Raw genomic sequence first — 11401 nt, forward strand, 5'->3', positions numbered from 1 at the left:
GCTACTTCCACCTCTTCTCGCTTGCTTTCTTCACCTTGCAGCATAACACTCACCACAGCACTGCCATATGCGAGCAGAATATCTACTACTACGAAGATAAGGCTAACTTTGACTTTCACTGCAAAAGGCTCACTGGATCATAACTTGAATAACTACCAATAGAATAACTGTAACGTGTCGCTGAAGAGACACTGATCGGCAGGAATGCAGGAGGCGTCCGTGCTACAGAGTTTATGAGCCGATTTCACAGTCCAACACAGTGTCCTCGTAACAGCCCGAACCAAACTATAGAATCCCTTACAATCCAAAATGGTGAGGTCTTCGATGCCACACTAAATACACAAAACTTTTCCTGTATAGTTTCATCAGATTTGTTAACTTAAATATAAACAGTAGACACTATACAAGGATATTTCGAAGGCTCTGGTATTGGTTTGGGAGCTTACTAACCCATCATGGGGAACTGTGAAACTGGGCCTATGTCTGTAGAATGAGTCGAACAGCAGCAGCCGTCTACAGGTTTGGACTGCAAGCGCAAAGCAGTGTAATCAGTGGAGTACTTTAGAAGTATTGGTTTTGCTTTTCGGCACAATGAGTTTTGTCCCGCACTCAGAAAAAAAACGAAGAAACTATTGTATTTTTTTTATTGTGAGTTCCATTTAATATTACAATGTTTTTTTTACAGTGTATGATTAAAACAAATAAGCTGTGATTTTATGAATTCTATCGCTATACCCTGTGGACCAGTGCTACCCAGACACGTATGACTAAATCCCTGCCCGTTGTCTCTTCACATAGCGGAGCGTTTTAATAGCGCAAACAGTGCATAGTAACGTGGCCAAATATATTATTTAACAGTATGGGAGACATACGGGCAGAACAGTAAAACCAGCATCTTGCCGCTGGGACAGAGCACAACCCTCGAGGAAGGCCCCGTCACGTGTCAGGCATTGACCAATCACACCTGAAGGCAACCATGTGTTTTGTGGGTTTGAATTAAGCACCAAAGTATTTCAGCCATACGCTGTGCTAACCTAAAAAGAACCGCTTCTGTGTGAGGGAAGATTCAGTTGAGCAAAGTGCGGATAAGCTGACCTGACAATGCTTTGGATCTCGTAACCTAAACTTGATCAAAACTGAAATATACAACAAGGAGTCATCCACCCTCACTGTCTTTTCTTCCCTCGGGAACACCTGCGTTTCAATTGACAACTGAGTTATTGCAAAAAATTGACTTGCTTTTGAAATGCACTGAACATGAAAGAAGGAAAAGGTAATAATCTAAAGGAGCTAATGTATCACAATTTTCATAAGGCGTTTAACGCACGTACAAAAGTGATAAGAGGGATTCTAAGACTATATAATACTGTTTCTTGACGGCTGTTTTTGTGTGCAAACCTTTTGGAAAACAACGAAGATTACAGCAGGTTCAGATTTACGTACAAGTAATAGAATTTGACTGTTTCTTTTGGTAAGACGAGGCAGTCCAGGATATCAATGTGTTGATCCTTCCTAAATGACTGATTTGTGTATGTTGAGAGATGAAGAAAAGAGTATGTGATCTATTTCATTTATTTACTTCCTGTGTCAACTCATCCTCGTCATACCAGAAGTGAAATCGTGCGGTGATGAAGGGAACGTCGATAAAAGAAAGATAGAACAAATGTAACTATAGACTACTTGATGCTCTGGTCACTTAGACATCTGGACCCACACCCACCCACCCACCCACCCACGCACACACACACACACACACACACTTTCTTCGCCTCGGCACTGTCGGAACACGTCTATGGAAACACCTTTACGCACTAACACCCTGTTCACGCTAACCTCGAAAATAAGCCCCGCCCACCCAGGCCAGCAGCCATTCACACGGCTTCAGTCTCGTCCAGCATCCACCAATCACATCCAGCCGGAGAGTCGGATAGGGGGCGTGATTTGGTTGTGAATTAAACAATGGTACAAGGTTGAAGGGAGAGAGGGAGGGGCTTATTCGCTGAAGGGAGAGAGGGAGGGGCTTATTCGCTGAAGGGAGAGAGGGAGGGGCTTATTCGCTGAAGGGAGAGAGGGAGGGGCTTATTCGCCAAGTTAACCTGAACAGAGCCTAGCACCCTAACTACCCACAACACACACGTCAGCCACCCCCACGCGCCGCCTCCACGCCGGGGAGTCACCTAGCCGCCACGCCCTCCATCTGCTGGTGGTGCTGCTGCTGCTGCCTCAGGTTGGCGAACATCACCTCACACATGGCCTCCAGATCGTAGTGGTGCTGCCAGCCCCAGTCCCAGCGAGCCTCACTGTCGTCAAACACCTCGGGCCACGTGTCCGCTGCGGAAAGAAAAGCGAAAAAAAAAGTTTAGAAATTAACAGCTTGATAAAATAAGAAAGTGTGAGCGGATCTACTCAAAGAATGCTGTCATGTTATTATTTCAACAATAAAGATGAATAGTCTCTGTCATACTTATATTAATCTATAAATAAACGAAATCTACACGAAGAAATGTTGAGAATCTGACAGTTACATATAAAATCATCATATTTATTTCTGGAGGCCAGGGTGAAGGCCACAGCAAGAAGCCCATGCCAGCTATCTAAGAAATATTGGGTTACAGAGGCAAGTTAGTTTATGATGTTCACTCCGATCTATCCTTTGTAAGTCTTCTTCCTGTCCATAACTCCCTTTATTGTACTTGTTAGTTTCATTCGTCTTCAGTAGAAAGATATGTATGGAGCCTTGGATATAGATATAGAGGGATCATTAATATAAGGTATATGTATATGTTTTCTTTTCTTTTCTAAGATGATGATGATTTTTTTTTTCCATCCCCTCCTGCTGCACCAAGCCGACGACCTTCACCTCATTTACATAGCTTGACTCCTATAAGGCATTCGACTCACCGATATTCTGTCTGGAGTCCGGCTTGTACGTGACACACAGGTCCGGGAAGTGTCTGCGCACCGCCGTCACGATCTCTTCGGGGGAGAAGCTCATGGCGGTGACGTTGTAGGTGCGCCGCTTGAGCCGCTCAGAGGGCGCCACGAGCATCTCCCACAGCGATCTGAGGCAGCGAGGGGAGACAGGCGGTAAAATCAGGAAAAAAAGAAATATTAGAAGCTGTTCAACGTAGGACAACCAAGATGATCTCTTCCTTGTGTAACATAATCTTTGAATAAAAGCTCTTATGTTTTAAAACGTGTTCCCTCTTGAGAGACGCTGTTCCAATGTTTCAAAATGCCTGATGGCTTTATGAATGTCTATTAATCCAAACTGATATTGATCACTGATAAGTCACGAACAAAATTTAAAGGTATAACAATTAACTTCATTCTGCACCACTTTTAATCAGTGTTATTGTCCGAGAACATCATGAGCCCCCGCCTTCAGTGGTTCAATTCAACATGATTCATTAATTTATAAAGTTTCGACTGTCACTTCCTTCCCCTTAATATTTGTTTGGTTGCCGGTTGACATCGTTTCAATTCGGTTTAATGACAGCACCTACTCTGGACCACAGGGTCTGTTAGGCTGAACATCTGTGTAAATCTATGTCGAGCTCTTTTGCACCTGAGGCAGTCGTCGATGTACATCATGGGCAGCCGCGTGTTTGGCCTCAGGTAACACTCGAACTCCCGACCCTCGATGGCGTCGTGGAAGATCTGCACCGCGTAGTCTGTGGAGGGAAGGAAAGTGAACAGGTGCATGATCCGGCTGGCGAGGAGGGAGCAGGAAACACGTGCAAGATGAAGGAAGGAAGGTGAACAGGCTGGTATACTGGGTGAAAGGGAAGGCAGGTGAGCAGGTGGCCAGGACAGGTGACGAGGTATAAGACCTTGTCCACATTAAGTCCCCCGTAGTCATCATATTTCGCCTATCATAATATATAACAGGATTGGGAAGCCTCATTTTGCAAGTCAGTCATCAGTTTAAGTAATTAACTAAAACCTTTTAATGTAGGCTACTCTATTTTCAGTCAATATATTTTCAGCCATCATTACCAAAATCGTCAGTAATTCAACCCACTTTGGCGCAACCTTTTCAGTAGATAACACAGTCTTTTTCCATTTTATCGTGATCGTCATCATCAACATATAGGATGGAACACTCCTTGATCCTTTAATGCTCCTTACCCTTTACCTCTATAATTAAGTACATGGGATCGGTGGGTAGTTCGGGCCTTACCAGCACCGTTGCCAGATTATCGTACTCAGAGCATAGTATTTACCGGTTTCTGACGCCTAACTATTGCCAAGAAACATCAGGATCTAACTCTTTTAACGATAACTATAAATGGGTTTTGTTATTGGAGCCCAGAAGACAGTTTTGGGGTAGGAAGTCGGGAAATATGAGCGGCTGAGTACAACAATCTGGCAACGTTGCTTACCAGTGGTGCCGCCGCCTGGCTGCGTGTCAGAGGAGATGACGCCGGGGAACCTGAGGCAGCGGAAGTCCAGCCCGAACCTGTGGTGATAGTACTCTCCCAGCAGCTCGCCGTGGACCTGGGGAAGGGGGAGGGAGTGGTGTAGGCGAAGTGTGAATACAAAGGTGCCCAATGATTAATGATTAACACACACAAGGCCATTAACAAGCACACTACTGCGCATTACCTCTGCTCCTCTTTTTTCTCCTCTCTACCGCCCTGACTTGGCATAAGGTGGTTATAACACAAACGATTGAAATGATAACGATGTAAGGTGGTTATAACACAAACGATTGGAATAATAACGATGTAAGTGTGTGGATCATATGTACTGCAGCAAAAAAGAAATAAAAAGAGCGTTCGAGTTCCCGCGGAGTGACGTCACGAGGTGGTCCTTGCTACTCGATCGAGACTCACCGTTGCCAGATGATCGTACTCAGAGGCTCGTATTTACCGGTTTCTGAGCCATAGCTATTGCCAAAAAACACCAATAATTAACCATTTTAACGATAAGTATATATGAAGGCAGTTATTGGGGTCGAGGAGGCAGTTTTGGGGTGGGAAATCGGCAGACATAGGAGGCTGAGTACGACAATCTGGCAACGTTACGAGTCGATCCGCTTGTCCCTCCGTCAGTAGGTATTTGGCGATGCGTCGTGTGAGGTGTGTGACGTAAGACGGACTGAAGGATCTACGTGGCCGCCTTATTCATCTCATCCGGATACAGATATGCAGTGTTTTAAGGTAAGATGACTTTTTAATTTCAACTCTAAGATAGTAATATATGTATTCTTTAAATGTGTAAACGCTTGGAGGGCTGAAAAGAGTTGCGGGCGCACCTGGCATCCATTCATTGGAACACGCGGAGCCTACCTGAGGACCTTCATTAATAACATGTTAGGCCTTTCTTTACAGTCACATGACTAATTAGTTCCCTGGAAATGCCTGGGAGGTAATGAAAACAGGTGCACGGAAGGCCCCAAAGTCTACCTGTAGCGTATCAGGACACCTCTCCTCCCGAAATTGACCTATCTTTCGACCACTCGTTTAACTCTTTACAGGAGCAGTGAGTAGCGGGCTTTTTTTTTTCACATTTGCTACCTTTTTTTATGCCCTTGAACTGACTCCTCTGCTGTAAAAAAAAGGAAAAGCCTACCTGAGCGCGCCCCTGCGTCAGCCTCACCTTGCTCACGCCGTAGATGGTCCTCGGCCGCTGGATGGTGAGGTTGGGCGTGGGGTTCCTGGGCGAGTCGGGACCGAAGGCGCCGATGGTGGAGGGGACGAAGACGCGGAGGTTGTACTGTTTGCTTAGCTCCATCACGTTGTGCAGGCCCTCGATGTTCACCCTGCCGGTGGGGGGGGGGGGGGGGGTTATAGGCAGCGGTACACACAGGGCACAGGGAGATGCCTAATTGCCTATCAGTGCAGAAATGTTTTTATTTATTTTTTAATTTTTTTTACTTAATGTCAGTGGAGAAGGGTATTTTTTTTTTTTTCACCTGTGAGACAGAGGTCAGCCGAATAGGTGTTTTTCTTTTTCGTGAAGTTATACACAGGTGGCGGGGCACTCACAGATAAAAATGACTACATGTTTTCCTTTTTTTTTTGTCTGAGAGGTAAAAGTGCAAATGGTAAGGCGGTGAAAATATTATAAATTGATTGTTTTGTTTATAATAGGCAGAGATAGTACACTGTGAAAAAAATGGAAATTATTAATTTTGACCGTGAGGCAAATGTAGAGGAAACAGGCAAATATTTATAATTTTATGTGTCCGGGGGTAGTATGCATCGTTGTTTTATCGTTATAACTGCAAATGACTAAGAGTTCGATTTTAAGAGTTCTATTTTATCGTTATAACTGCAAATGACTAAGAGTTCGATTTTAAGAGTTCTATCCTATCGTTATAACTGCAAATGACTAAGAGTTCGACTTTGTACTTTGTTATTCTCTTGAAGTTTCCCGTGACTGCAATCAGCACGTGACGGTAATGCTACACCTCCACCTCCCTCCACGCCATCAGTGACATCTCAAGTAGTGTAGGGGATATAATGCAACACCTCCCTCCTCGCCGCACATCCTTCCATAGCCTCACTCCGCCTCCTTCACGTAACGCCTGCTCTGCCTTTTCATCATTCCCCTTCGTGTCATACCGTACCACTGTTTTCGCCCTCACAGTCCTCTTCAACTCCTTAGGGCCGCTTTCACAGTCACTTCGTTTGTTTTGATCGTTACCAATGGCGGTGATCGACGCTATTGTTTTCCTCCCCTACTCCCTCCTCTCACCTGATGGCCAGCGGCACGTTCTGCTCGCCGATCGCCGATAGCAGCGCCGAGAAGTGCACCAGCCAGTCTATCCTGTAGGTCACAACGATCTCCTGCAGACACTTGAAGTCCAGGATGTCGGCGAACACGTAGGGGCCTGTCAGGGGGATGCTTAGATAGATTTAAAATAGCACTGACGAAAAAAGTAATGGATTGTGTTTTACGAGTAGGTTTTTTTTTACGATTCTAATATTCTCTCACATTAACAATTTATAAAGGCCGAAAAAAGAGATTAATCACTTTCTTATGAGTTTTTCTTTCACGATCAAGGTACAGAAGCTTTGTTAAATAATATTACCCATGGACATGCCCACAACTCCTATATACCAAAGCTTTATTAAATGTATATTCTCTGATGATGATGATGAGGAGGAGGAGGAGGAGGAGGAGGAGGAGGAAGAGTAAGGAGAAGAGGAGAAAAAAAGAGCAGAAAGCTAAAGAAGAGGAGTACGAAGAAGAAGAAACAGTAGCAGTAGTAGTAGTAGTAGAAGTAGTAGTAGTAGTAGTAGTGGTAGTAGTAGTAGTGATGGTGGTGGCAGTAGTAGTAGTAGTAGTAGTAGTAGTAGTAGTAGTAGTAGTAGTGGTAGTAGTAGTAGTAGTAGTAGGTTAGGTTAGGTTAGGTTAGGTTAGGCTGACGCACCTGAGTTGACGATGTCCTTGGTGGGCTTGACGATGTCTGACATGATGACGTTCTGTGTGCCGTACTTCTCCCGCAGCAGCTTCGCCAGGCCCGTGCCCAGCTGTCCAAGGCTTCCTGCAGGAGTATTACGTAGTAGTAGTAGTAGTAGTAGTAGTAGTGGGAGTGGAGGCGTAACAACTAACAACACAACTTACATTTTTCTTCTTTATATTCTTGGTGCTTAGAAGATATATACATAGTTGAGGAAACAATTTTAGCTCCTTCGCAAATACAACTGACCATTTCCTCCTCCTTCCCATCCTTTCCATCCTCCCATTTCCCTTGCCCTTCCATTGTCTAAACCATACTGAACCGCGTCATCCTCTTCTTTCCATGCCCCCTACTTGCCTTTTACTAGTCCCAACTCCATTCCTATACTCTTCTTTTTTTACCTTTTATTATATGTTAGGACCTCACCTCGCTTTTCAATATACTGGGATTGTCTTTGGGAACAGAAGCGTTATTGGGTTTCAGTGGAACTCATATACACCTCTATACTATTCCCTACATATACACCCCTATACTATTCCCTACATACTCCTTTCTCACCCCTACACACCCCTTTCTTTCCCCTTTTCATCCTTCTCTATCGTTTAGCATCTCACCTCACATTTTATCAGTATCCGAGAGAGATGGTCGACATTGGGGTGTTTATATTACCGCGCCTCCGTACCGCCCCTACACATCTCTTTCTCACCCTTACATATCCCTATGCATCCCTTTCTCAACCCCTTCCACCCTCCTCTACCTGTCATCACCTGGCCTCACCTGTTATCAGTATCCTGGGGGGGTCGCCGTTGGAGTGGTAGTGCCGCCGGGCCGTCAGCCAGCTCCTCGAGGCCTGTGACGCAAGCCAGGACTGACGGGCGCTTGACGTCAGCCACATCAGGCGCGCCATGCTGCTGCTGATGATGATGACGGTGAACCTGAGGGGCGGGAGGGTGGCGTTGAGGACCTGGTGGTGGTGGTGGTGGTGGTTGTGAGTATGTTGAGGGTTGTGATGGTGATGGTGATGGTTGGGGTGATGATTGTAATGGTAGTAGTAGTAGTAGTGGTAGTAGTAGTAGTAGTAGTAGGAGGAGGAGGAAGAAGAGGAGGAGCTGTTGTTATGATATCTATAACAAGAAAAACAACAACAGGAACAACCACTGCACCGACTATGACAATGCTCTAATAACAACAACAATACCAACACCAACAAGAATGTATTCCTATTATTACATTGAGTTATGGCCGCGCTGAAGAGTAAAACCGTCCATGCCACACTGGGGCCACCTGGGATGAGTGCCAGGAGGGTCAAGGACACGCGGGGGGCTGGGGGGGGGCGGTGCCAGGAGCCGTGCCAAAGAAAGGGGGGCGGGATGGAGGGGGCCAATGGGAGAGGCGACACGTTGGGGGGTGGGGCATGTAAGGTAAGAGCAGGATTGGCCGACATTCCCCTCCCCCCAACTCCACCCCACGGTACATTCCCCCTGAAGTACCCCCAACCCTAAGGCCCCTACCTGCCCCCTCGCAAACCCAGGTGTTGTGCTCATTTATACTCAGCCAAAAATCTAATCCCCGGCCCAGGACATGCAGTAACATGAAGAGTGGGTTCACACGTATGCCATTTGCAATATATGTCACCTCTCCCCCTCCCTCCCTCAGACCATCTCCCTCCTACCCCCTAACCCCCCCTTGCAAGATTTCATGGTAATTTGCGTAGTGGACCAAAACGCGTCAGTCCCACCTTCAGGGTATTAAGTGATGTGAAAAATGTTTGAGGTATGAAACGTTCGAGGTATGTCATTTGCAGTTTTCTTTATTTTTTTTATTTGGGGGGAGAAGCCTCGGTCACCCATACCTGGTGCTGTATCGTCCTGGCTGCTGCTGTGCTCGTTTGTAATCAGCCAGTATTATGAGTGAGTCCCACAAAAGAACATACACTATAGGGAAAAGCGTTCAGAACATATGCCATTTACAAATCAGAGCTTCGTCCATCCTCCCTGCTTTTCTATATATTCTCCTTACCGTCTGTTATCACTGTTGAGCTCTTTCATAGGCTGCCAAGAACGTCATCCCCCCCACTTCAGAACCTAAAGCAATATAATTAACATCCGATGCACACGCCAATTGCAGTCAGCCAGCTTCTGTTCTCTATTTTTCGTCCGTGGTTTATTCTTCCCTAAGTTCTCGGCTCATTTTTAGGTAGTTAGAACGTCAGCCTCAACCTCAGAACCTAAAACAATATGAAAACATCAGGCATAGGCTAGTTTCATTTGACGAGTTTCCGTTCTCTTTAGTTTTCGCTCATTCTCCCTCGCATCATTCATAAGGAGGGGGATACTTTTTAGAGCAGCTGTACTTCACGCCTACCACCACCAGCTTACCTACACCTCGCGGGCCTCTGTCTCTGGGCGCTACACGGACACACCTTATTTACTTTGGCTGTCTACTCTATTCTGTTTCCTTTGTTTAATGGCCTTTCTTCTTATCTATTTGCTGTGGTCTCTTGTACTCGAAAAATTATCTCTTCTGTTCTTTTATTCCATCTTTATTGTTGTTGTTACCTTCCTTTCTCTCGGCTGTATTCTGGTTCTCTATAGTTGCGGTCTCCTTGTTTTTTTGTCTATATCTTTGCCCTTTGTTTTGTTCTTTGTCTTTATCTATACCGTCCTCTTCTCCCTCTGCTGTTTCCTTGTTCTCTCTTCATCGTTGCTGTCTTTGTTTTCTCTCTATTCATTTGCTGTTCCGCTTGTCCGTTCTCTGTATTTACTGTTCCCTTTGGCTCCATTTATTATATCCTTGTTCACGTTTGCTTCATCTTTCGTTTATCCTTCATGGTTCTTCGTAGCCTCATCCAATTGTCGTTGAGCTCCAGTAACTAATTCTCCTTGGTCTTCTGCATCCCATTGTCGTTGAGCTCCAGTAACAAATTCTCCTTGGTCTTCTGCCTCGTTCTTTTCCTTTCTTTACTTCACGCTCCTTCCCCACTCATTACTATAGACCAACACAGCATTTGTTCTCTTCGCAAATCTTCGCCGTATCAACTTAATGACGTAACACCACATGGTCCTTCTGCCTGGTGCAATTTTTCATGGCAAACAGGCAGCGTATATACTGTCCACACCTCTTCCCTACCTGCCTTGTCTCTTATAATAATAATAATAATAATAATAATAATAATAATAATAATAATAATAATAATAATAAAAGAAACACAGGAATTTGACTCAGTACGGTACAGTTTTCAATAACAAACACTGTAGGCTGAGTCAGGGCACAGAACAGGGCGTCACTGGCTCTAACTGGGTATTTGGGGGATGCGCTCAGTGTCTAGGGGTGTAGGGGCAGAGAGGGGCAGGGGCACTGACGTAATGATGGAGGGGGAGTGGGCCTTGCTTCCGGGGCCCACGCAGAAGGAGCCCACGCCAGCTAGCTACTGCCCTATATAATTTTTTTGATGACACGCGTATTTTTTTTTTGTTCTTCGCCGTCCTCCTGTTCTTGTTCTCCTTGTTCTTCTTGTTCTTTTGTTTTTGTTTTTGTTTTTGTTCCTCTTTTTGCTCTTCTGGTTGTTCGTCTGGTTGTTGTTGTTATTGTTGTTGTTGTTTTGTTGTTGTTGTTGCTCTTGTTTCTTTTTTTTTACTCCCTCGCCTTGAACTGAATTTTGAACATGTTTTTCGGCTTCTTTCTCTTCTGTCTTCTTCTGTACGGAACGGCGTGTAGTTGGAGGTAGTTCAAATTTTCATCTTGCCTTCGCTTCCGGTTTGGGGGGGCGGTCGGGGTGGGTGGGGGGGGGGTTGGCGGAATTCGGTGATGTGACTGCTAGAGGATTGATTGTCAGCGATTCACACGTTTCCAATCCGCAAAAAAAGCAAAATCGTACCTTTAAGAAGAACCCACTCAACGGGAACTCAAGAAAACAACATGTTGGCCGGATCCCCACCACTACACGGCAATGGACCAGGAAACGCTTGGGCCTCTCTGCCTTGTTCA

General features: G+C 45.3%; 1 protein-coding gene across 3 annotated transcripts in view; it reads right to left on the reverse strand.

The window, feature by feature from the left end:
• Positions 1-637: 637 nt before the first annotated feature.
• The window catches only part of LOC126986605 (L-threonine 3-dehydrogenase, mitochondrial-like), a 19124-nt gene continuing 8360 nt past the window's right edge, over positions 638-11401 (reverse strand). For all 3 annotated transcript variants that reach the window (XM_050842872.1, XM_050842871.1, XM_050842873.1), the window contains 8 exons: positions 8192-8349; positions 7385-7498; positions 6706-6841; positions 5605-5767; positions 4386-4500; positions 3569-3674; positions 2902-3062; positions 638-2331 (listed from right to left, as the gene is read on the reverse strand). In XM_050842872.1, the coding sequence (XP_050698829.1) occupies positions 2174-2331; positions 2902-3062; positions 3569-3674; positions 4386-4500; positions 5605-5767; positions 6706-6841; positions 7385-7498; positions 8192-8321 (1083 nt within the window). In that variant the 5' untranslated portion in view covers positions 8322-8349 and the 3' untranslated portion in view covers positions 638-2173. The remainder of the gene's footprint in view (positions 2332-2901; positions 3063-3568; positions 3675-4385; positions 4501-5604; positions 5768-6705; positions 6842-7384; positions 7499-8191; positions 8350-11401) is intronic.

The sequence above is a fragment of the Eriocheir sinensis genome, chromosome 62, assembly GCF_024679095.1.
Source record: "Eriocheir sinensis breed Jianghai 21 chromosome 62, ASM2467909v1, whole genome shotgun sequence".
NCBI classification, from domain to species: Eukaryota; Metazoa; Arthropoda; class Malacostraca; order Decapoda; family Varunidae; genus Eriocheir; species Eriocheir sinensis.